At 39.3% G+C, this 24,682-nt stretch overlaps 1 protein-coding gene across 6 annotated transcripts in view; it reads right to left on the bottom strand.

Annotated features, from left to right (window-relative positions):
* LOC108969208 (LIM and SH3 domain protein Lasp) overlaps positions 1-23,678 on the bottom strand; it is a 54,630-nt gene extending 30,952 nt beyond the window's left edge. For all 6 annotated transcript variants that reach the window (XM_018933745.1, XM_018933746.1, XM_018933747.1 and 3 more), the window contains exon 1: positions 22,747-23,678. In XM_018933745.1, coding sequence (XP_018789290.1) covers positions 22,747-22,815 — 69 coding nt within the window. In that variant the 5' untranslated portion in view covers positions 22,816-23,678. The remainder of the gene's footprint in view (positions 1-22,746) is intronic.
* Positions 23,679-24,682: the final 1,004 nt, after the last annotated feature.

Genomic DNA, 24,682 nt, shown 5'->3' with positions numbered 1-24,682 from the left:
TGCAACTAGTTTGCATGTGTTTAGTGAAGTGGTTTACCACTACTTGACTTCGCTGCAGGGATGATCTTTCGGTCGTACAATGCAACACTCAATGCTGTAAACAGAGAAGGTGTAATTGATAGCACTCTATAAATGCGTGTGTGTGTGTGTGGGTGTATATATGTATATGAGGGCTATGTGTTGGCACGATTACAATTGCGGAAGTTTGCTGTTTAGGCAATCAAAAGCAGTGAGCGCATTTCAGCTCAACACCACTTAACAAAWCTACAAAAACAATAAGGAAAACAACGAAAATATAAATTTGAAAGAAACAAGAGAAGAAAACACTTTCCAGAACACTTCGTTATTTTGCTTTCCATTTCGGTATGATTTGTAATGCAACTGTCAGTTTTCATTGCGGCTGGCTGAGTGAAAAGTGTTGCAACAAGAAATCGGTGGGTGTTGCAGCTTCGTAGACGACGCAACGCGGCAATTGAAATATTTATTAGGGCGATTCRACCGAATTTGGCGCCAAGTTTTTCATCTAATTTACAATTTTACAATCYGAGCACAAAATGATTTATTTGCAGAGTGTTTCGCGATTTCTTACATGTGTTGAGGAAACAAGATGCCATAGGCAAAAATAACAAAAAATAAAGGTATATTAAACAGTGTTTTCGCATTTTCTGAATATTCTATTCTATATCTCATTTAGTGCTGATTCTATTCTATATGGTAGAGGTTAGCAATAATTTACTCCATTCGCTAGTCCATTGCCAATTATGTATATTGAGTCAAGATCAATTTTAGCGATGATTTTTTAGCCGCAGATGTAGAGGAAATAAAACCGCACCTCAAAGCCTATTATTCATATTTATTTTTACRTGTCTGCTACCGACAACATTCTCGGGGAATGTGTCAGTCTTCATTTGAAAAATCGCTATCATAATATTAAGTTTAGGTTTATATTTTCCATGAAAATGGTGAGCAACTCCCACTAACGTATAAAATATAAGTTSTGCAAAAACTGAAACCGCTCGACCTTCCCTAACGACATCGCTTCGCTCAATGGACTCTTGAAAAGTTCCAAGAAAATCCGACGTTACCGAGTCAAATTTCGTTCAACGATGAGACCCATATCTGACTCAATGAGTATGTAAACTAGCCAAATTGCCGCGTTTGAGACGAAAAATAACCTGAAGATATTCAAGAGCTGCTATTTCATCMARAAAAAACAAGGGTTTTTTGTCGTTTGTGGGCCGGTGGAATCATCCGTCCATTTTTCTTCAAAAATGATGCCGGTGARAACTTAACTGTGAATGGCGACCGATATCGCGCCRGCTATCTCAGGCTTGAAATTGAAGCTCGTGATCTCGGCGATATTTGTTTTCAACAAGACGGCGCCTCTGATTCGAAATACTGCCCCGCTCATTCACAGACAATTATCACATACATTTTCGTAATTTGAATTTTTTGCAGTAGTTTCAACGAGTTGAGATTCACACTAACCATCCGCCAGTCCAAATTTTACTGTCATTTTCTATTTTTCCTGTCAAATACCAATTGGGATGGTTGAGATAATTATAACATCTATGAGTGRAGCCGCAGCAAGTGGCATTAGAAAGCGATTTTATTAACGAACGCTAAATTTCCAGTGTTTATCTAATGCAGATTGAAACATAAACAATTGTTGCTGAAATTCAGCGCCATAAATCGTGGATGTTCGCATTTGTCCGCCCACCACTGTAAATGAATGATGCGATGTCAACTGTAATTTAATGCGCACCAGTCCCATTCATTTACCGCTTTCATGCATACACACACGCACACACATGCATGCGCACAAATTGACTAAGCAATTCTGAAGCGAACACAATACGAGTGGCGAATTCAAATCCATGCAATTGCCCATACTGTAATTAAAGCAAGACGAAAGAAATCGCAAACGTAAATAAAACCGCACGTCACGCCGCCAACAACGAGTGACTCATTTCATGTGAYCATTTTAATGGCACGCCAATGGCAATAATGATACACTGGAAGTAACAAATAAAGTCAATAACAATTACAATTTATGATAAACTCGCACTCGCCTCACACCCGAGCTTTTACAAAAAAAAAAAAAAATAACAAATAAAATTCACGCGGCGTAACGAACCGGCTCGAGCGAATTAAAGTACTAGAAACAGCGGAGAACACGAAAAAACTAGTCGGGCAACTCGTCAACAGTTCAGGTAAGCGGCGAAAAAAGTAAACGTGAAAGGTTGAAAAAAAAAACAGAAACAAAAACAAAACACGAAATAATAACTAAAAGCCAAGTATTGAAACCGAAAAAACAAAGCTCTTTATGAGCAAACAAACGTGTATAATTAGCAGAAGTGAGCGCCTAATGGCCGCATGTGAACGGTGACGACGTCGACAGGGTAAATATTGCAATTCAGAAGTATTCGACAAATTCTGATACACACCTCACACCGTTCGCGCTTATCGGGCGTGTACTGAGCAGCTGCTTAAATATCTCATTTCGTGCTAAAGTAAACAACACACCGCCTACCTCACCTCTACCCTACACGCAACCGTGCTGGAGAAGAAGGGGCAGGGGAGGGAGCTTGCTCTTGCGAAATGTGTGACATTAGCACATTTCATCCAGCCCGAAGCCAAAGCCGCGCAAGTGATTACACTTTAAAGTAAATAGAAGAAAGAACAACACCAATAACTTTGCTTCAGCGGAGCATTTCAGTTTTAACATTTTAATTGCAGATATGCACACACACCCACAGCTGCTGTGACGTTAGCGAAGGCAACTGSCACTTCTCGTGTTGCCATATAACGCGTTTCGAATTACATAAAAGTGAAGCAACAGATGGTCCACCGCATTCCAAGTCAGTGTGTGAGTATGTATGGGAGCATGTTCTTCAGATGACGTGTGCATTCTGAAGCTTAGAACTGGCGGCGAGAAATCAAGAGCATTTAGCCAGAGCAGCGCAACTGGCAAGCCAAATCCGTGCTGCTTTGGCGAATTGTGTCACAACTTGTTTGTGTTCGCACGAAGCTCTCTTAATAAGGAATTAATAGATATGTTTGAGTAAAGACACTTGCGGAATAATTATGTTTTTGCTTCACTTTGGAAAATGTTTCTATTTTTTTTCTTGCGAACAGATGAACAGAACACGGCGCAGCTGGTAGAGCTATCTATGTCGAGGTCGTCTCATAGAAAATGTTTACATATGCACACAGTGTCACACAGTGGATTATGTCGAAAMATTAAACTGGACTTTGAAGCTTTCCAAGAATTGAACACAATTTCACAATTGCTTYGCTCAACTTATGATCAACATAATCGGCCTACTAAACGTACTATTCGCAACACCATCCCCCATCCTGAGACCCAGCATTCATTATTGAATAATATTCGACCGAATAGACAACGTACAGCACGCAGTGACGAAAATATAGCAGCCGTAGCTGAGAGTGTACACGAAGACCGTGGAGAGCCGATTTGGTGCCATTAGCAGCAACTCGGACTGCCATATGGGACGACTTGGCGCATTTTACATCGAGATCTTAAATTGAAAGCATACAACTTTTGCTTCGCTCTATAGACTGTTGAAAAATTCCAAGAAGATCCGACGTTTTTGAGCATTTCTGGTTCAATGGATGTGACGCGTTTGCAACGAAGAGCAAGCTGAAGAGATTCAAAAGCTGCCATTTCATCCAGAAAACGGTTTGGTGTAGTTTACAGACCGGTGGAAACATGGGTCCATATTTCTTCAAAAATRATGCCGGAGAGATAGTAACCTTCAAAGCGACCGTTATCCCGCCATGGTAACCGAATATTCGAAGCCTGAAATTTATGCTCATGATCTTGGCTAAATTTGGTCACAACAGGCCACTTAGCACACATCGCATCAATCAATGGATTTGTGATATCCCACCGTTAGACTTTTTCTAATTAACGAAAAGTCTTCTTCAAATTCGTCATTGCAATATACTTGCTTGGGCCCCATACCAAACATATGCAACCATGACAAAAAGGTCAATGAAGAGGAAATTTACATAATTTGTTAGCAAGCTATAGAGAAGCTATAGAGAATATTCAGTTTTTGTAGATCACATTGTTAATGCTCGAGCGGTATGAAGTTGYCTACAGTACTGATTGATGAGCAACCGCTTTTGCGAGTTCAATCTTAGTATGATCCGCCTATGGACGCTACGGTGGGAATTTTTTTCAATTAAAGTGTTTTTTTTATTTTTAGTGGAGCGCAATAGYACTTCGACATGCTTACAAATACACGAGGCATGCGAAACCACGAGAATGTTAAATTATGGACATTCACTAGTTTTGCCCATAACATGGACTCTACTTATATGGAAAAGTGGCAACAAAGCAATTGTAATAATTGAACTGGCAGTATAAAGAATAATTAATATGTATATATGCCATATATCAATATTGTAAGTATGTATTGAGTGAAAATGATTGCCACAAAGGCAAAATGTTGTTTGATGTTACGAACACGGCGTTGACAATTATTGTTTACCTTTTATGGTGATCTGTATAAACGTGTGTATGTGTGAATGGTTGTGGAAATGTGGAAAATAACGCCGATCGGCGATCGCGGGTAAGCACAGAGTGCCAATTCTACGCATTCAGCACGTTCGGCAATCAAGTTTGCACAAAAAATGAAAAACTCTTTGAGATATTGAGAAATACATATATTCAAATAAACACCTCACCAATTCGATGAAATGTCTTGAAATTATCATTTTTGTGGATTTTCACGTATGGCTGCATGATTATCAAATAAATTTAATGAGTGGTTTTTATTTTTTGAATTATGGTTCATTACGCGATACGTGTTAACTTGATAATCGCGGCGTGGTTTTCCATTCCGCGTCGTACGTCGCTACCTTGACCTTGTCTCCACGAGCTACGAGTGTATGTATGTGTGTAGGTTTAGTTACAAGCTACGCTTGCCCATTTTCGCTTTTCCAGTAATAAACTCATATTTATTGGAGCGGAACGTTGCATGTTTTTGTTTMGTTTTGAATGGAAATCCAAAATTGAATTAACCTAAACATGTATGGCGATAAATCGTTTGCCGCACGTATTAAACTTGACCTTATATGGCATGCGCTGATGTTATTATTGTTTTTGACTTTGCTTTTTGGAGTGCTTACAACGAAAATGAGTTTGTAAATGCAGAAYTGAAGCATTTTAATCGGTCAAAATATTCTTTACGCGAAATTATCTTAACTGGACGACTAAAAAATGGAGTTGGTTTCGGAAAATAYTACATCTCGATGGATTTCTAACCAAATTTCATGTGCGAAATCGTTGCGAATATTTGAAAAAGCGTATGATTGTGACCGAACTTTAAACCAAAAACAAAATGAATACTATCGATCAACCACCGTGTTCACCAGATTTGATTCCGTGTGAGTTTTTCTTGTACTCCAAAGTGAAWTTGCTCCGTGGAACCCGTTTTCAGGCGATCGAAGAGATAAAACCAAATTCGCTGAAGGAGCTGAAGTCCAACCCAAAAAATGCTTATGAAAAGTATATTAAGGACTGGAAAAATCGCGTGTATTACATATGGTCGATATTACTTTGGAGGTGACATTTACAAATTTCTTTCACCTTTCTGTCACATTCTTTGTCGAATTTTTCACTTTTAATGTCATAATCCCACTGAAGTGCAATTTTGCTTTGATAATGCGTATATCCCTGCTGAATGCCAACGAAGTAGTGATTCCCGCCAGTCTTAAGCTTAATCAACCATTCAAAGAGCTCTCGATGGCGCGAGATAATTGAGTMGAGGAGCTTTTCAAATGCACTTATCGATTGCACACAACTATCGATTAGATAATATCAAAGGATTTTATTTGCATAGTTAGCAATGAATGCAAACAACAACAATTAAGTATTAATCCTAGCTAAGTGTCTTCAAAAAGCATTTGATACCGAATTCATTATATCAAGGAATCTGTGCGAATATGTGAATGCCTGTGTGAGTGTTTTAGTAGAGGAATGTGTAGAGGTAAATGAACACATAGCAGGGAAAAGCGGTGGAAAATTATTCAAAGCAAAGGAGAAAGGAAAATATTTGCAAAAACTAACCAAGTTAGAGCTTCCGCCATTTGGTGACAGCAACTGGTTGTACTCGTATATACATAAGTACAAAGAAATATGCATACATGTATCTACATGTGTACATTTGTATGAGTATGTACATATGTATGTATTTATGTATGTTTATTGTTTGTATGTACATATATACATATGTACTTTTGTGAAACGCCGCCAACATCAGCAGTTGCAACTCTACTGCTCCACACAACTTCCGTAATCAAAATCACACACACACATACATACATACATACATACATACACACACATAGATATGTATGTACATAGTTCGTGTGTGACTTTCCGTTTGTTTGATGCAAATGATTAGTTTAAATGGCATTTATTGACATAAGCAGGTCGCTCGTCGCCGAAGGACTATAAAGGGATTCGTTTACTGTGTTGAAAGCACTGAAACCTATCTACATACGTATGTACTTGTAACGTTATACTGTTGGCATGCAAAAAATTTCCCCGATTTTTGCTCTTTTTACTATGCAAACACTTTTCTTTGTAGCTCATGTTCTAGCAGCACTCTGGCAGCAGTCGCACAATGCCGATTTGCCACTGACACTGACACACATACACGTCTATCCATAAGTGCACATGTTTGTATGTATRTAAATGGTATTCAAGCGATCCCTGCAGTAAATCCTATTACAATGCTTAAATTACCCTGGTTGCAGTGAAAAATAGAGTTTGTATTGTTAGAAATATGGGTCAAGTATACTGATGGAGCACCAAAAATCAGCCGAAACAAAAGAATATCGTGCTTTCGCATTCCCTCAAAAGGAGATTCCAATGATYCATATCTCTTCAAACCGAAAAATAAAATCTCAACACCTCACAACAGCTGCAGCTCTTTCGCTGACTAAGTTTCTTCCAAAATTTACATTTTTGATAAACTGACCCAATCGGCAGTCGAAATGGCACTACTGCGAAGCAACACTGGAAATCCGTTCATTTATGTACTGCCAGCTACGTTTGCCGCCAAGTAATTGTGCCACAAGTCAGCCGTGGTTATGGGTGTGTGTACGGCGGAGGCTGCCATTGGAAGCGAATGCTGTGCCTCTGCAATGCGTACAATGAATTTTAAATGAAATTATTTATGTGACATTTTCCCTTCGCCTATAAACAAAATAAATATGCTCGAGCCGCGCAGCCATATCTGCAAGCGCCTTCTGCCACAGAGAAAAGAGCCGAGAAGAGAGCAAAAACGTCACCTCGCATTGTTCGGTTAATGCTGCGTGGACATTATAGGTTTGCATGTGTGTGTGTGTGCGCGCATGAATTTCGCGTGGCTTCACACAATGTAATTCTGTGTCATAATATAAACTCACATATGTGTGTGTAGGTATGTGCGTCAATGAGTGCATTTTCGTCACTGTGACTATGGACTTGTCCCACTGATCCATTGTCACCGCATATTTCACACGTTTTGTTCAATTAGTTATTGTTAATAGGTTTTCCATGTTTCGGCTTAACCCGCATTCGGAGCACAGTGCTTGTTGTTGGTTTTAAGGCCACACACACACAGAAATATTCGGTTGTTAACTGTGTCAGAAAAATGTTGCACTCCGAAACCCGCAGCTTAAAAAATAATAATTTTGTAAATTCTCTTTGCACGTGAAGTAGGTTTTCCGTTTTAATGACACTTTCGGTTGAAGAGTTTTTATCCAAGCTTTGCTGGCTTATTATCAGAGACATACTCAATATGACATGCAAATGAAAAGAGCTTTCCAATAAAATATGATATTACTCATTTGGAGTATTGAACATTGTTTTTCAGCTGAAAGGTTGAAAATATGTATTATTTATAGGCTATATTATTTCTATATTATTTTTTTCGTTTTTTCAACTGTAAAATGAATTCACCTCGTTTTCATTGGAAGTGCTCTTTACACGGCAAGTCCCAAACCCAGCCCACAACCCATGAAAGGGATGTTAAACGTTCTCACTTTAATTGATCTTCAAACGGATGTTCCTTGGCTACCCAGAGGATACTTGACCTAGGACCGGAAGTCGTGAGCTGCTTGAGCCATATATAAAAGAATCGTTTCTGGCCACTCTCAAGAAAATGGCAATCAGAGAACTTTCCTCACTTGCGTGAACTTCTACATATGATTCCATGTCGCATTTTCAGACRAAAAAGAGCAATGCYRAAATACKTGASTACGAAGAGYTTGACAACTTGGCGGACAAGGGTAATGCTCGAAAATTGTACGAAAAGATGCGGCKCCTAACAGAAGGTTTTAAGACCGAAGCGGGTTTATAGACCAGCTACCAGCCAGAGGTAATCTAGTGACTGAAGCCCAGGSCATACTAAAATTATGGAGAGAACACTTCGCCAGCCTGCTGAATGGCAGTGAAAGTATAACGCCGGGAGAAGGCGAACCCGTTTACCCAATCGATGACGTTCCATTGCCCTACCATGAATAGGTTCGAATAGCAATCACCCACCTGAAGAGCAATAAAGCAGCGGGGGCTGATGGAGCTATTCAAACACGACTGCGAATAACAGATAACGAGCTTGCATCAGCTTCTTAAGGAAGGGATAAGCCTCCTCAACATCGCGTATAAAGGTCTATCGAGCGTATTGTGTGAGAGATTAAAGCGAAACGTCAACAAACTGATTGGACCTTATCAGTGTGGCTTAGACCTGGCAAATCAACAATCGACCAAATATTCACCATGTGATAAATTTTGGAAAAGACCCGTGAAATGAGAATCAACACACATTACCTCTGCGGCGATTTCAAAGCTGCTTTCGACAGCATGAAAAGGAGCTGTCTTTATGCAGCGATGTCCGAATTTAGTATCCCCACAAAACTAATACCGCTGTGCAAACTGACGTAGAGCAATACCAAAATCGCCGCGAGGATCGGAAAAGACCTCCTTGAGGTCACTATCGTGCGACTTCTTCAATATACTGCTGAGGTAAAAAATCGGAGCTGCAGAGCTTAATCGAGCAGTTACAGTCTTTTATAAGACATCCGCGCTACTTCGGACTAAGTAGGCAATGGAGATGTAAAGTCTCGACGACGACGAACAAAAACAAAACTCTATAAGTTACTCATTATTCCCGTCCTGCTACATAGTCCAGAGACATGGACGTGGCGAATACCGCATTCGATGGAATGATGAGCTGTATGAGTTATACGACGACATTATCATAGTTCAGCGAATTGAAAGACAGCGGGTACGCTGGCACGGTCATGACGTCCGTATGGACGAAAATACTCCAGCTCTGAAAATAATCGACAGAGTACACGGGGGTAACAGAGGAAGAGGGAGACTTCCACTCCGTTAGAAAGAAAATAAAAGAACTTGGTTTTGATTGGCAAGTTTGTATGGCAACTATGTGCTGTATCAGCAATTCGGCAAWTGAGCAGTTTCAAGGGGAGAAAAGAACGTTTGCAAATTTCCGGATCGATGTATCAAAAGTCGAGGAGCTAGTTCGCTTATAAATAGACGGACATGGCTAAATCGACTCAGCCCGAAATAATAACACTACTCATTAAATAGCCTCTAAGTTCACATTGCATTGCATTAAAAAAAACTTTTGCTTTCTGCGAACAAAATTTTTAAACTAGCGACCCCGCCCCGCTAGTATTTCGACCGTACAGTATTAATTATACGTATACACAACGGGTGCTTAATGGATCCTACTAAAACATATTAACCCAAAATAACGTCATTAAAAGTTTTGGGCGGCAAGCAACAGTCGAATGCCGAAAAAGTTGCATTAAAATATTACACAAATTAAAAACATAAAAAAAATTAACAAATATTACCAAAGTAAACTTCAAAGTGGAATGAAAAGTAAGAGCAAACTAAGCGAAAGGCAAGCAAACGTTACACAAGCAGCGCCAAGTAGACAAGCCTTGTAGTCTTGTAGTCTTGAGGCTGGAATGCAGAGCACTCACTACCTCAATGAGATTAAACTGGCACTCGCATGCAAACGCGAACCACAGTGCCACACTCGTGCATACAGCGAGCGAGACACATACATAATTGCGACTGAATAAGCATGGCGAGCGAGCAAGTATGCTTGGAGTTAATGAATAGCATGAAGTTGAAAATCTCAATTAAAATTTCATAATACAAAACTTGCATAAGAAAAACGCAAATGAATGCTGCGCAGCGAGCGCACAATACCGAAGTTGCCTATTTTGGACTGCCGGGCGGCGGCGCAGACTCCAGCCCCGTCGCGGAACCTGCTGCAACGGCATTGCAGGCCGAAAATAATGAAAACTACGCAAACGCCAACAACAACAACGAAGCATTCAACATAAATGCAAGTATAAGAAAGTTGCCGGCTACTATTAAAACGCTCAAGTGCGCGTGTGAGGCTGCTGCCTATTGCCACGCGTCAAGTGGCATCAAAAATGAGACGCATTTGCAACAGACACAACTAAAAAGCTACTTGCACACGCTTGTGCATACCTGTGTGACAAGAGACACAAGGAAAGCATATTGTAATAGTTTTGAAAGCGTGTTGGCCATAATGGCAGCGCAAGCGAAGCAGGAAGTCGCCACAGCTGCTGAGCTGGCATTCTCTGCGGTTGCACACAGCCCCAATTTTCATGCCAATTCGTAATCGTAATCCAGTACGAGTTCCAGTTGCAATTGTTGTTGCTGCTACGCCGCCTCATAAATTTCTTGCTGCAAGTATCCATGCATCAATGCTTGGCGGCACGGTGATTCACCGCCGTCGGTGGTGTTGCGGTTTACAACACCGATTGTCATATGCAACAATTCACCGCTAAGCAAATCCAGTTACCGCTGGCTGCCAATGGTCGGTGTGGAAAATCAGCGCTCCATCGCCCCGCTGCCCGCTCGCCACCTCACGCCTGATGTTATCGCTTTTGTATTGCACATTGCTGCAGTTGGGTCAAATACTGAAAGTTTGACATCATTCTACTTTCAGACGCATATGCATGTGTGTATGTGTGTGTGCACGTATTGATGGAGCGCTAATAAAGAAACGGGCATAAATAAATAGAAAAGTTTCGACAGAAGTGGGGTAGCTCAATTTGCAAGCCATTGTGCTGATGCGGAAAAGATAAAGCCAAAGCCCCTATTGTGTGCATGTGCGTGCGTGTGTGCGCCATTCCGCGATTTTCACAATCGATAATTATTTTTAACAAAAAACTAGTTCTTTGCCGCTACCAGCAACGCCAGGCATAMGAGCKTTGGCAGATGGCTTTGTCTCGCGCGACCCAAATATTAACAAATCGAGAAGCCCAAAGTGGGGTATAAATTTTACATGMACCAGCACACGCATTATTGTGAATAAAGTGAAAATAAAATTGATTAAATAGTGTTTGAGCTCACAGTGTTCGAATTCCGCATTGCAAATTGCTTGTGGAAAATGGAGGACTAGTCTTTTGGTTTAGTTTAAACATTCCTTAATACTGTCTCCGGATCGAAAAGCCACCAACCAAATCGATCGTGTTGTGATAGACGGAAGACACGTGCCCAGTGTTATAGACGTGCATACACTCCGAGGTCCTAACACCCACACAAACGCAAGGAAGGTTAGACGTCTAGAAGCTGCAATCACAACCGGCAGCCGAACGATTTCTACTCTTCAGCAACTTGGTATAAAGGAACTATGGGACGGCATTTCAAGSTCCTTACGTACAGCTGCAACAARGAACCATTGGTTTTTGGAAAAGGCAAAAGAACAGCTGGTACGATGAGGAGTGCCGTGTCGCAGCGGGACCACAAAAAGAGAGAGGCCGAAATGCGTGAGTATGAAGAGCTTGACAAGCTGGCCGACAGGGATAATGCCGAAAAAGAACAGATGGTTTAAAGACCGGAGCTTATTCTTACCGAACCCCGAGAAATGTACCCCGAAGATATTGATCATTGGACTCAACGACTGCGCCRTTAGTTCTGCTTTCTCCAGACTGGATAAGGAAGCGAAGCAAATGGATATGGTAATGAATGAGCACAAGACGAAATATCTCCTGTTAAGCAATTGAGAAGTAAAGTCATCTCTCCACGAACAAGGAAAAACCAAACTCTACAAGTCACTCATCAACTCCGGTTTGCTAAATGGTCAGAGGCATGGACAATGATAACATCTGATGAGTTGGCGTTACGAGTTTTCGAGCATTCTAGCTCTGAGAGTATTCGACGCAGTAGCCGCCAGCGGAAGCACAGGAAGAGAAAGACCTCCATGACCTAGCTACACTTAAGATCTCAAATTGGCGCCAAACAGCGAAAAGGAAGAACGATTGGCTGTGTAAACTCGGCTATAACCTCGTAAGCGGTGTCCACGCCAATAAAGAAGAAGAAGATATAACAATATATTTATATTCTTTCGATTAGGTTTAGGTGATACAAACAAAAGGTTAGGTGTAAAAAAAAATTGTAATCATTATGTAATATATTTGAAGGGTTAGGATTCGAGATCTCTATCATCAGTTTCTCATATCTCAATAATAATATTGTATTGGAGCTTTACACYTTTCGGAGTAGASAGGTAACCATAAAGTTGAACGATCCTTATCGTACCAAGTAATTTACTTCTGATATATTAGATACTTGCTGTGCCTAAAACCCATTCTTCCGGTACTTACGAACAACGAACCAAAAGGTATTGAAGAAACATATAAACATGTCAGTGGACCACCTAAGCACTCAGGGCATAAGTACATATGTACATATATGTATGTATGTATGTGTGTGTGTAAGKGGTGAGGCAATTAAAAGTTTTCAACGCCCCGCTTCTTTAGTTCGAACCCCTCGCCTAAGAAAAGATCTTAGAACGTTTGATGAATATTCAGTAGACTTATTGGCAATTAAATAAGAAAGTTGGATGTCTTGAAATCCCAAAAATAAAGTTTACGAATTTGTCTTACAAACACACACAGCTATAAAAACATTTATGGTCGCATAGACAAATGTTGGCAGCTGAAATCAAACAATTACATAAGTATTTCCATTCTGAGGCTTTTATTGATTAATACAACAGCAATTGTTCGTCAAGTAATTACCAACAACARCTTTGCCCTTTGCCTTGCACTTCGTGMGGCTTTTTGAGCCCGACAGCGCGTGTGAGCAACAAGTTCAATTGCAATAAATGAACCCTACAGATCGGCAACAAGAAGCAGCATCACCAGCTGCCGCATCTCCAATGGCAGCAACAACAAGAACAACAGCAACAACAAGAACAACAGCAAACAACGGCAAGTTCAAATATATGTTAAGCACAACAAACGTATAAATGAAGCCCACGAAGCCGTAGCATTGCCGAATGATTGGCGTTCGAGCCGAAGAACAACAAACACACACGACTCTTAGCAGCAAATAAAAGTCGCACCATTAAAAGGGATGCTTGTGTGCGGAGAAAATCAAGTGGCAACGTGTGTTAAATGACGCATGGACAAACTAAATGCAATAAAACTTGATGGCTGACAACAACAACACTAACAATGCATGTAGTTAGCGTAGCGAGTTGAGTGGGAAGAATCAAGAAGGAAGGCAGCAGATCGACAGCAGCGGAAATATCGAGTGTAACAATAAAAGCTTAACGAGGAAACCCGACGTATTTGAAGACGACAGACGAATGGAAGCATGCGGCCCGGCATAAGCATAAGCGAAACGAGATCAGATAAAAATGCTTAATTCCTTCACAAACACACATACATACACACACATTAGTGTTAAAACGGAGGAGGGCCCCGCTTTCGAAGGTCTAGCTGCGTCGGTCGGGTGCCAATGCCAATGGGGGAAGCACCGACAGCAGACAGATTGACTGCAAGCGGCGCGGCAAGCGTGCTACTTACGTGCATGCTGCATGCAACAATTACGAATAGACGCTGCGGCATGACTGGCTTTCGTCTAACCGCGCAAACGCAGTGAAAGCACACACACACCAATTCGCCTMSTAAGATAATAAAAGTCAATTGAATTTAAACGAAGCAAATGTGGGGAAAATGCCGAGTTCGAAAAAAGCTGAAAAGAAGTGGGAATGGCTGGTGAAAATGCAAACGAGCCAAAAGGTCAAGCAACTTCTATACGCGAGCATCAACAAAAAACACAGCAGCGGGCAAGCGAACGCAAGTGGAAGAGAGTCCGAATTTGTGGCGGAAGAATTAAACTGCAATAAGAACAAATAGCTAATTATAAAAGTAAAACATAAATCCACAGCGGTGCACACGAGCTGACAGCGAACCAGCGGCCGGCAGACAGACAACATTTGAAATACAATAAAACCAACAACAACTAGAATTGACAATGGCTGTGCGGAAAAGGCTCCAATGCGACGAAGCAGCAGCAGGCGACAAGGCTCAAAAGTCGAGMCATTTACAAGCGAAATTCGAGTATAATAAATAAACGGGCGACCCGACAATCGGCAGCGCCGACACCAACAGCAGCGACAAGTGCTAAACGCCAGTGACAATGGTTGAGTGACAGGAAACACTCTGCCTCACTGCAGTCGGGAAAATGCATGCAAGCAGAAAGAACTGAAAGGCAAAGCAAAAATATATAGAATCTTGGGAACTCTAATGCTGAAAGCGGGAGCACCGCGAGTGGCGGATGATCCAATAGCAGATGCGCGWCTAATGACGAACAAAGCATAGCACTTAGTAAGACGCCCGAGGCACCGCTACCAAAGGTGAGAGAAATGAAAAATAGCATTGACAACGAAAGCAAAAACTTCCACAATGACGGCGGACAGTGCGAAACTGTAAAATCAAGAAAGCCGTCGCAAGACAACTCAGCTGCAAGCTAGTGAAAACGACATTCTCCGCTCACCGCCACTAATTGTTAGGAAAATGGTGTAAGCGATCGCACAAGCACCCAAGTGACCCAAATTGTATGTAACGRGAAATTAATGCGGACTTCAAGATGGCACAACGCACAAAGTCAATGTGAACGAGCTGCAGTCCGAGCAGSCAAAGAAGTAAAAGAGAAAATAGCCACTTGGAGAGTTGTAAAACACTTTGAATACGCACAATAGATGGAGAATAGACCGAGAATAGAAGTTCATTAAAGCTTTTGTGTGCTGCGAAGTGGACAAAGAAGCTTTGTCGATGCGACTGAAGCGATGTGATTAAATTRTAATGAAGATACACAGTTGGCGAGATTTCAAGATAATTTCCTACACACAACGGAAATTACACCAAAAACAGCATCTCGCAAATRAGGAGAGCTTCTTTTGCTGACATACTTACAAAAGATGACCACGTGTTACTTGAAACGGAACAATATACATAAATGTTAGAACTACTTGWATTAAAGCGAGTGTATATGTAGAAATTTATTTGATAAATAAAAATAACTACATGAGCGGAGGTTTTACTGCAGACTTCATATCTGCAGGCGGTCTTGGCTAGGTTGCTTTAAGTATGTAAAAGCTCTACAACTTCCGATAAAAACGATTGCGAATCACATATCAATATAATTACTAAATTTTAAAGATCATCAAGTCCAAGTTGCGCACCAATCTAGTTCACCCTGTGCCAGCGTTGGAAAGCAAGTTAAGCTCATTAAATACAAAACACAACAACGCTGTGCAATAACTGTTGTTGGATCAACAAACTGAAAGCAACAATAGCTCAATAATTTGCTAAAATGAACAAAAGAAGAAAGGCAAAATGGGAGCCTGCAAATTAATKTCGATAGAAATTATAAAATATGATTCTAAGCTCTTCAAATCACACAACGAAGACAGATAGATAATGAAGTGGAATTTTAATAGCATTCGCAGAAATGGCCAATGGAATAAAATAATAACGAATTTAGGTATAAATCATATATACATATTCTATACATATTCTACATGTATAGTATATCTGTTTATTACACTGGAATTTGTCGTTTAAAGCTTACCATGCCGACTGCTTGAGCGGAAATTTGTCATTTCTCAAAGCCAAAGCAAAAATAWAATAATAATACGTCAACATTAAATGAARAAAAMAAATTKAAATTAGCATAGTATCCTCGCCTCTTTTCTGCACACTCTCCTTTGTCRCTCTTTCGCCCTACTCCGATTGATGACTAAAGCGAAGTTCAGGTTCGAACCGCTCGCTGCCGAGGCGGAATAACCACTTTTATTTTCAAGCTTGACTTGTTTACAAAATTATCTTGTGGCTATTCGCTTTACATTCCAAGTGAGTTTCAGAAATAAGTCAAAGCTATAACAATAACAAGGTATGTTATTGTATTGTTACTTGTACAGCAGTCCGTTCGCGTACAGTGTGTTTCAAAGGGTTAAACACTAGCATTCATTGTTACTGTTTTATTGAAACATTTCTAACTCTGTACTCAAATACAAATGCAAATTTTTAACGATTGTCAGTCATAATGCTATATGCCAAGAAAACGCGCTCACCCAGCAGTAAAAAGTACAAAACCAAGTGATTATCCATGTCTTCGGATTAACAAAAACACATTAGTCGACCGATTCACTGATGCACCCTATGGATCGACCGCCTCGCAGCACAGACGAGGAAGCTACAGACATGTCAGAACACTGCACTTCGCACCATAACGGGATGCCTCTTGGTGTATCCTATCGAACATCTGCACACTGAGGTCCATATGATCCCAGTTAAGAGGTTAATGAACTCCTCTACAAGCACTTTCTAACTGGGGTATTTCCCATCCTAGTCATCTACTTGAAGAGCAACCGCTTCCTAAGAGTATCAAGAGGCCCTTCCTCAACTACGACGACGATAAAGACAATACGCCAACCAGACTTCGAACGCAACTAACTTCAGACATGCACTGAMCGCTATTCACAGTGGAGCCATAAACACCATAACTGACAGAAAACGAGCTCGAGTTGCCGCGAGTATTGGGAGTGACCCTTGCACAGCTTCGTACTGGATAATTCTACTTATCCAACATCGACCTCGTCATATCAAATATATGTCCAGCATGCAACAAGTCCCCGCATGACTRTAGCCACTTCTTTGTATGCCCAGCTAACCCTACACATCTGACACCCCTCTTCGTATGATCCGTGGCCGACAGTACGTTTCCTAGGCCTCCCGTTAGATGACCTCGTGAAATATACTACATATGGCATGTAGATTGGAACCGTCTCCGTCCACTTTTCATTTGGTGTAAGCTTTTTTTCATTGCATGAGAAAGAAAGAATTCAACTCAAACGTCAAACGCACTAAAAACGAAACGCGATTTTTTGAGTGTTTACACTTCATACGAATTTGTCTGCCTGTCTTCAGTGGGAACAAGGGCATGCTTGGTTGACTGGCACATATTGTTGACTTGTGTTTTATCTTTTCCTATCTCTTCGTACGCTTCACAACGGACCGATGAATCATTTCTCTAAAAAAAAATGCAATTCACTTACACACTAACACACGTACACGCAGTACTTCAAAGTTGGATTCTTAAGTGGCTGGGGCAAGACTTAGCGAGTGTTAAATCGTTGTGTCCACACACAAATTGGTGAAGACACTAGCCAACAMAAAACAGTGCGAATGATCCGACAGAATTGTGCGAATTGAGCGAGAAAGCACAAAGCGAAGACGAAACCACCCGCGCTTTAGCTCCTACAAACAATCGCAAATGTCTCTTGAAYCGACCCCTACAGTCGCGGCTCGCCAAGAAACGTTCCTTMAACAATCGCTTTGCCCACTTTCGCGCGGTCGCGGGTACTACTCGTCGTCTTCGCTTGGCGCACATTTGACTTAATATTCAGACGGCTCGGCTCTTCGCTTGTAAGTGCACAATTTACTTGTATGAATTCGGTTCTGCTTGCTTGGCTATGCGCTGTTCGGCAAAGCCGAGAAGAATAGAAGACAAGATGAAAATTAGAAAACTGAAATTTGAAAATGCGCAAGTTTAAGCGCGTGTCACAGCAGAGCGCGGTCGGGCGCTGATAGTCGGCAATAATGGTCCGGCGGCCAGCCAACCGCYGGAGTGGCGAACAGCTGCGCGTGGATTTGCTGCATGACTGCATATTGTTGCTCATTGCCTGCTTGTTGGTTTTATTTTTGCCTTTGTTGCCATGCTTTTTGACATTTGTTAGCTGTTTACTTGTGATGTTTGCGGTTGTTGCTCTTGTTATTGCCACTTTGGTCGCCTCGGTGGTTTGCGATTTTTTGCTCTTTTGCTTTTTGGCTCATGTGTAATTGTTTGTTTATCTGTTTGCTGTTTCTTGGTGCATATAGTTTGTGGACCAGGCCAAAAGAGGTCATTTACTCGTACTTTCTCTCACGTACAAGTAGCTGCAAACAAACTTACTCGTACACGTGTATGTACATACATAACGAGTTGTCCGAGTAGAATAGCAAACAACTAGCGAATAACTAAGAAACTAACAGAAGTTGCGGTGGTGGCCTGGAAGTTTTTGATTGCTCACCGCTCCACACTGCTCGGCGCTGCAATGGCTCATTAAAAGTTTTAAACGAACTACAGTTTCTAGCGGAATAATATCAAAAATAAATGTGGCATAAGTTCCGTCCAAACCGCAACGAATCGAAAGTAGACAAGTGTGAGCGTAATTTTGAATAAATTATTTATAGTTATATGTAATCTTGTTTTAAATAGTAATAATTTGAAATAATAAACATTCAAGGTAACTAATTGTAAGTATGCATTTGCAAGAAAAATTCAACTTTTGTCGATTTTTTTTTTTTTGTTGTTTTTTTTTTTTATTTTCTAGAATTTGTGGTCGATCAGCTGTTTTCTGTGACATCTGTGTCCAATGTCACAGCAAAATACTCATTAGTGTTTAGAATACGCTTGTTTTTCTGAAGTACATACATGAAATGCAATCGGCCAGAATTAAGCTTGATTCTTTGTAAGTTTTTCGCCAAATTTTCAATCAATACCGCCTGGTTTATCTCCGTGCRACTTCTGATATTCAGGGCTATTATTGACTTTAAGAACTGTTTCGAGGATTGGAAAAAATGTTAGCAAAAGTGTATTGGAATCAAGGAGATTACTTTGAAGCGGATGACATAGATTTTGAAGAATAAATTAAGAATTTTTAAATTATGAGCAAAGACAATTAATGATAAGTTCTTTATAACAACAACGTCTTTACATCTCATTAAATTCCTGTTTACATTCGTAAGCTTCTAAGCTCTTCCACATAGTATGTATGTACATAAATTAAGCAAATATATGAAGATACACATACTGCATATGTAATAAAAGCAATTGGGTACAGTCATAACATATTTTGTGCCTTACAATTGTCTTAGAGCGCATGATGTCAACTTAATTGAAATAAGACGATCGACCGCATAGCCGCAGACAACACAAAATTACATTGCACAAATTAGACCTAAGCCACAAGTGTTCGTAAATATTCAAACATTAATACGTGACTAGATTAGATTACTCAGAAAACTTCATAAAATTGTGGAATTTTTTCTTCAAAAATTAAAACATTTCTCGAAGCTATTTTAAAATATATTTAAGGAAAACTTAATAATTAATATTAATTAATGAAATTATTTATGGATATTTCGAATCAGACATAATTTTCTTTATTACAATCAGATTTAGTATTAGTTTAGTTTAGTTCTGTAACATTCCTAAAATTCCAATTACAAATTTACTGCTTAACCATTTATACACAGTTGACTAGGAGTGCTAGGATCTCATCCGCATGGAATTCAACAAGAAAAGTTATTATTTTGTTCGCAGATTTTACGATAGTCGATTAATTCTGTACATCGAGTAAAATTCGCATTCTAATTTTTAGAAGATACAATTGTTTTTAATTTTTGTTTAAGTTTAATATTCTTAATAAAATAAAAGAACAGCAAAAAGAATTTGCGAAAATTCCAATAAAAACTAAACATACGCATACATTCATATGTGTGTATGTGTGTAAAAGTACATGATATAATGTAATAATAATAATACTTAAAGTCAACACCATGAAAATGAGCATGACGAAACAGAAAACTGGATTTTAAGAAAATTAAAACAACAAGAGAATGTAAAGAAACCATAATAAAGCAATAAGCATGCCCAAGGTCGGTTGGTGGCGAATTCCGAAAAAAGCACACATGCACGTACTCGTAATGGCATAAGTACCAGCAGCAGCATTCCGCAACACACTCGGAATCTGGCCAGACCGGAACAGGCCATAGACCAAACCAAACGAATTTCACAAATCGCACGAGACCTAAGAGTGTGTATGTATGCATATTCAAGCAATCAAGTGAAGTAAATGGACTTCGAGTACTCCGAGTGCCTCAAGCCAATTTCTTGCCGCTTGCAAATGAGCGCAAATGCAAGAAAAAACACGATTTGTTTAACGTTTTCACTATCATTTTGTTATTTGCCTTGCCAAATTACAGAAGTTGTTATTTGCCTTATTCATTTTCGAATTTGTTAAAGTGCAGACAAATCGTTGTAGAAATTGATGTTGAGCGCCTACTTACACTACYRYATARCTGCCAGCTACCGACTTGSTAGAGTGTACAGTGATGAGCAACGTTTTCAACTTCAGCTGGTTACTTCAGCAGCGCCCACGCGTAAGGCCAGTGGCGCATACTAAAACTCAACAGGATGCCGCGTACTCTTGAATTCATCATTTCAGTGGTTAGGTTTGATAAAGACCTCAGTTGATTGCCAGCAGCGCCTCATTTTCTTCATCATTCGAAAAGCCGAGTTCGTTAATATTTATTTGTATGCGAAGAACCTACACATTTACACCTGCAGGATTACACATTTTTCTGCTGTTCACTTTGACTTCTTGGTTTGTGTTTTATATTTGCGCTGCAACTCGTTATGTATGTACATATATACATAAGTAAATATAATATGTACCACACACTATTCCCAGCCAATCCCATTACATAAATTCTATAATTATCCCAACTCTCAGCGCGTTCTTCCAGGTCTATTTTTGTATTGTATAAGCAGAGAACTTAAGTTCTCTGGTATAAGCTGGTGCGACGCAGCCAGTAGAGCAGCAAAAACCACATTTTCTCACGTCATCTCAGAACAAGAAGTCGAGACAGACAGACATCGCAGCATACAGATAAATTAATTAAATAAAGAAATTATGTTAGTTCTTTTAGWGTATTTAACACTACAGATGTTGTATGTGCTTGTTGCCCAGACGCCGGTGTAGCGAGTAAGTCTACAAACCGGCTCCGCGAGCAGCAACTAACGACTCGTTGACTGCCAGAACGACTTCAATCGCTTACAGTGTAAATCTCTAAAATATTGTATGTACATACATTTGTAGCTAGCGGCCTGGCGTGTGTAAATCGTGCTGGTAATATGAGATCAGCAACTAACCAACGAGTTAGACCCTGCTGCTGCACAGCATTCGGCAACCTAAGCAGCTGCGTCATCACACCAGTACGCTTAGCCCCACTAGACTGTATGTGCACAATTTTGCCCGCCAATGTACATATGATATAGCAGTGCTCTCCACTTAGCAAATTGCATGCATAAAAAGTGATTTGATAATTTCACGAAATTCTTTATTAAAGTGCAAGACTTTTTTTTTGCTTACACTGCCAAGTTTTTCTATTCAATAGGCATTCAAGTAGTGCAGTGAATCATTGAATTATTGTAGGAACTAAAATAGCTTTCACAGTAAATTAAGCAGCCAAAAAAAAAACGCAAGCAAAAGAACTATTTGTGAATGACTTACAATTTGTAGGAGTACTTACAGACATTTACATAGATATGTATGTACAAATGTAAGAAATTGCAACAATAATTCGCTTCCGGTCTGCGGTTATGACAAGTCTACTTTATTGCAGAAAATGTGTGCGCAACTGCAAAGCAATGTATAAATTTATACATATATGCTCATGCGTATGTATGTATGTATGTATTTATATCAAAATTAGGTGTAAGTTTCTTTTCAAAAAACTTCGGTGTGTGTACACCTGCACCAGGTAAAGTTTACGGTCATTGCAGTCATTAGATTAAAATAAATGTCCACTCAACTCACATAATATATGTATGTACATWAATATACAAACAAACAAAAATTAATTGTATTTACATTAAGCAAATGCATAATAGTTTTATAAGAGTTTACACTTGCAGATAAGAGCAGGCTMAAAGAGTAAAAAGTAAAAGAAAAAATCAGAGTAAACGAAAAATCTGCGCTTCAAGCATAATTTTGTAGGTAAATTGAGATTCATATAGAAAATCAAACAAAACCTTAATAAACATTTTTACTCTTAACGTCATTGTTGTCTTATCACGACGGGTTGTCTTGTCTGTCTCGTCGTTTGTGTCTTTGTTCGTCTTTCTGACTACGCGCACCACAATCGGAATATTTTTAAACAAGCACATTAAAAAATAACTAAAAAAAAAAAAAAATAAAATAATAATGAGACACACGTAGTGGAGAGAAATTACATTTCAAATTGCAGTAAAATAAAATTTTTCATAAACTGATAAATATTTGCAAAATGTTCTTAACTCTTGAAAAARTTCCAAACAACAGAGGAACTAAACAATTTTTTGGGCACACCTGTTGTCCCGTTTTTACACATGTCAACTGGGAAACGCAACCAGCGCTGCGCCGCAGAAAACAAAAAAAAACAGACTTATAAGAATTTATGAATATTGCATTTGCATACACAACTAGTTTCCACCTGATATTTATTTATATTATAATATTACGAAATGATTAAACGAAAGTTCAAACTTAAACTCACTTTATCCAAACATTTCAACTCTTCGATGGGATACACCACTTTCTGACAGCGAGCACAAGTTTTATTCATTTTGCGACTTTCTTCTAGTGTTTGTTTGCGGCTACTAGTATTCCCTTGCTTCGTTGTTTATTCGCCTGTTGATGCAGTGGATCGCGCGTGCGCACTATAGTGTCACCTACGGATGCTATTTTTTTTTTTTTTTTAATTATAATTCACGTTTCACCGGGATGTTTAGCTCAGTAAGCCCTGCAATTCGTGTAACTTGCAACTGCTTTGGCAAATCAAAGATCTTATTTGTATTTACTCAATTATATATCACACACACTAAACTCGTTTCAATTTTTAAGACKTTTGCATTGGTTCACCGATCAAATAATTAGTTTGCAGAAAATTTTGTCCCAAATTTTTATATTSTAGTGAAATTTCTAATATCTATTGGTTGTTTTCAATAAACAAAAGAACTGAAAAGTGACTGAAAACACCCAACAGACCGAATATAGGAATTCAATCAAAAAATCCAGTTGGTATCAGCCGATGTTGTTTGTGCACTGGTTGTGTTGGTTGGGTGAACCTTTACAAGAATTCGACTTTTTAGATCTGCTCTTTTCGTTTACACACTTTTCCAACTTTGCCAATTCGTTTTCTGCTCTGTGCACTAACCACTAAAGCAACAAAACGCGACACGATCGACGGCAAATGGCTGAGTCCAGTACCAAGTTAAACCAATTGGAAAATATTTATAACTTGCACAATGGGAAATTTTCTAATTAGATTGTCACTCTTATGTAGTTTTCACTAATTGCACTTTGTTACTTATATTTCACTAATAATATTAACATGCCCGTGTTCTTGCTGAAAGGTATATTTTTTAAATTTAATAAACGCTTTTTAACTGCTACGCGACAAATATAAAATAGTAAGTTCACTACCAGCGCAAGAGAAAGACTGAGTAAAAGCAAAATTAAAAACACGAACCTACTGGAGTCGCTCCAATTGCCGCCGCTGGAGCCAACACAGAGTTGCTTTTTATGGCATGCGGAATACTYGTTATTGAACACTTGTGGAATATATTGTACAATGGTATATTCATTTATTGCACAAAATTTATTTTGGCTTACGACATACAACATTAAATGAAATAACATATTTAAGTCTTGTAGTTTTACCTGTTGATGTTATTTTGCATAATGTATTGAGAAAAAGGTGAGACTACTATAATAATTACATTTTTAGTATTTCATCGATAAATTCGCTAATATTTAATATTCTACAAATAAACACAGCTATCATTAAACACAGCTAGKCGGAATATTAACATTCACAAAATCCAAATATTAGAAACTATTTTTGAACCTTTCACAAAAACAATAACAGTGCTCTCATATAATTATATTTCCATTCAATTTTATTAGACTATCACGAGAATAGARAGATAAACTGAAAATATTAGGCTAGCTGTGTTAGCACTTTTCCACCAAAACGCGAATCGCAACAACCATTCACAATGGCAAAGTGTCAATCACTTATTATCCTTCTTTCCCATATCCTTTTCCGTCATTGAATTTCCAATGAAAGTAGTAATTCGGYCATGGGTTCGGCGACAATGAAAGGCGTTGCACTGAAAATTTCCTATTGCTACGCAAATAAATTCAGCAATGAAAGTGCAATGCGTTGAAACGGGTCAACAAAAAAGTGCATCCGAATTACCGGAGCTGCTGCTTAATTAAACGGAAGTGTTACAAGGAACGTCGGCGGTTTTGAAAATTTCCTTAGCAAGTGTGTGARAGATGATTTTGTGTATCCGAAAAGTTGTGCGTTAATTACCATGAAATAAAAAATTGCTTATTAGTTTTARTCCATTTAACATAAAGAACAATAGACCCAACACAATATTAATAAAAAGAATAATTCTCCTCTCGCACGACACATACGGTGC

The sequence above is a fragment of the Bactrocera latifrons genome, unplaced genomic scaffold (assembly GCF_001853355.1).
Source record: "Bactrocera latifrons isolate USDA-ARS-PBARC rearing strain unplaced genomic scaffold, ASM185335v1 scaffold_243, whole genome shotgun sequence".
In the NCBI taxonomy this organism is placed as follows: Eukaryota; Metazoa; Arthropoda; class Insecta; order Diptera; family Tephritidae; genus Bactrocera; species Bactrocera latifrons.
The sequence above is the reverse complement of the archived record's forward strand: the minus strand, read 5'-3'. Positions and strand labels throughout refer to the sequence as shown.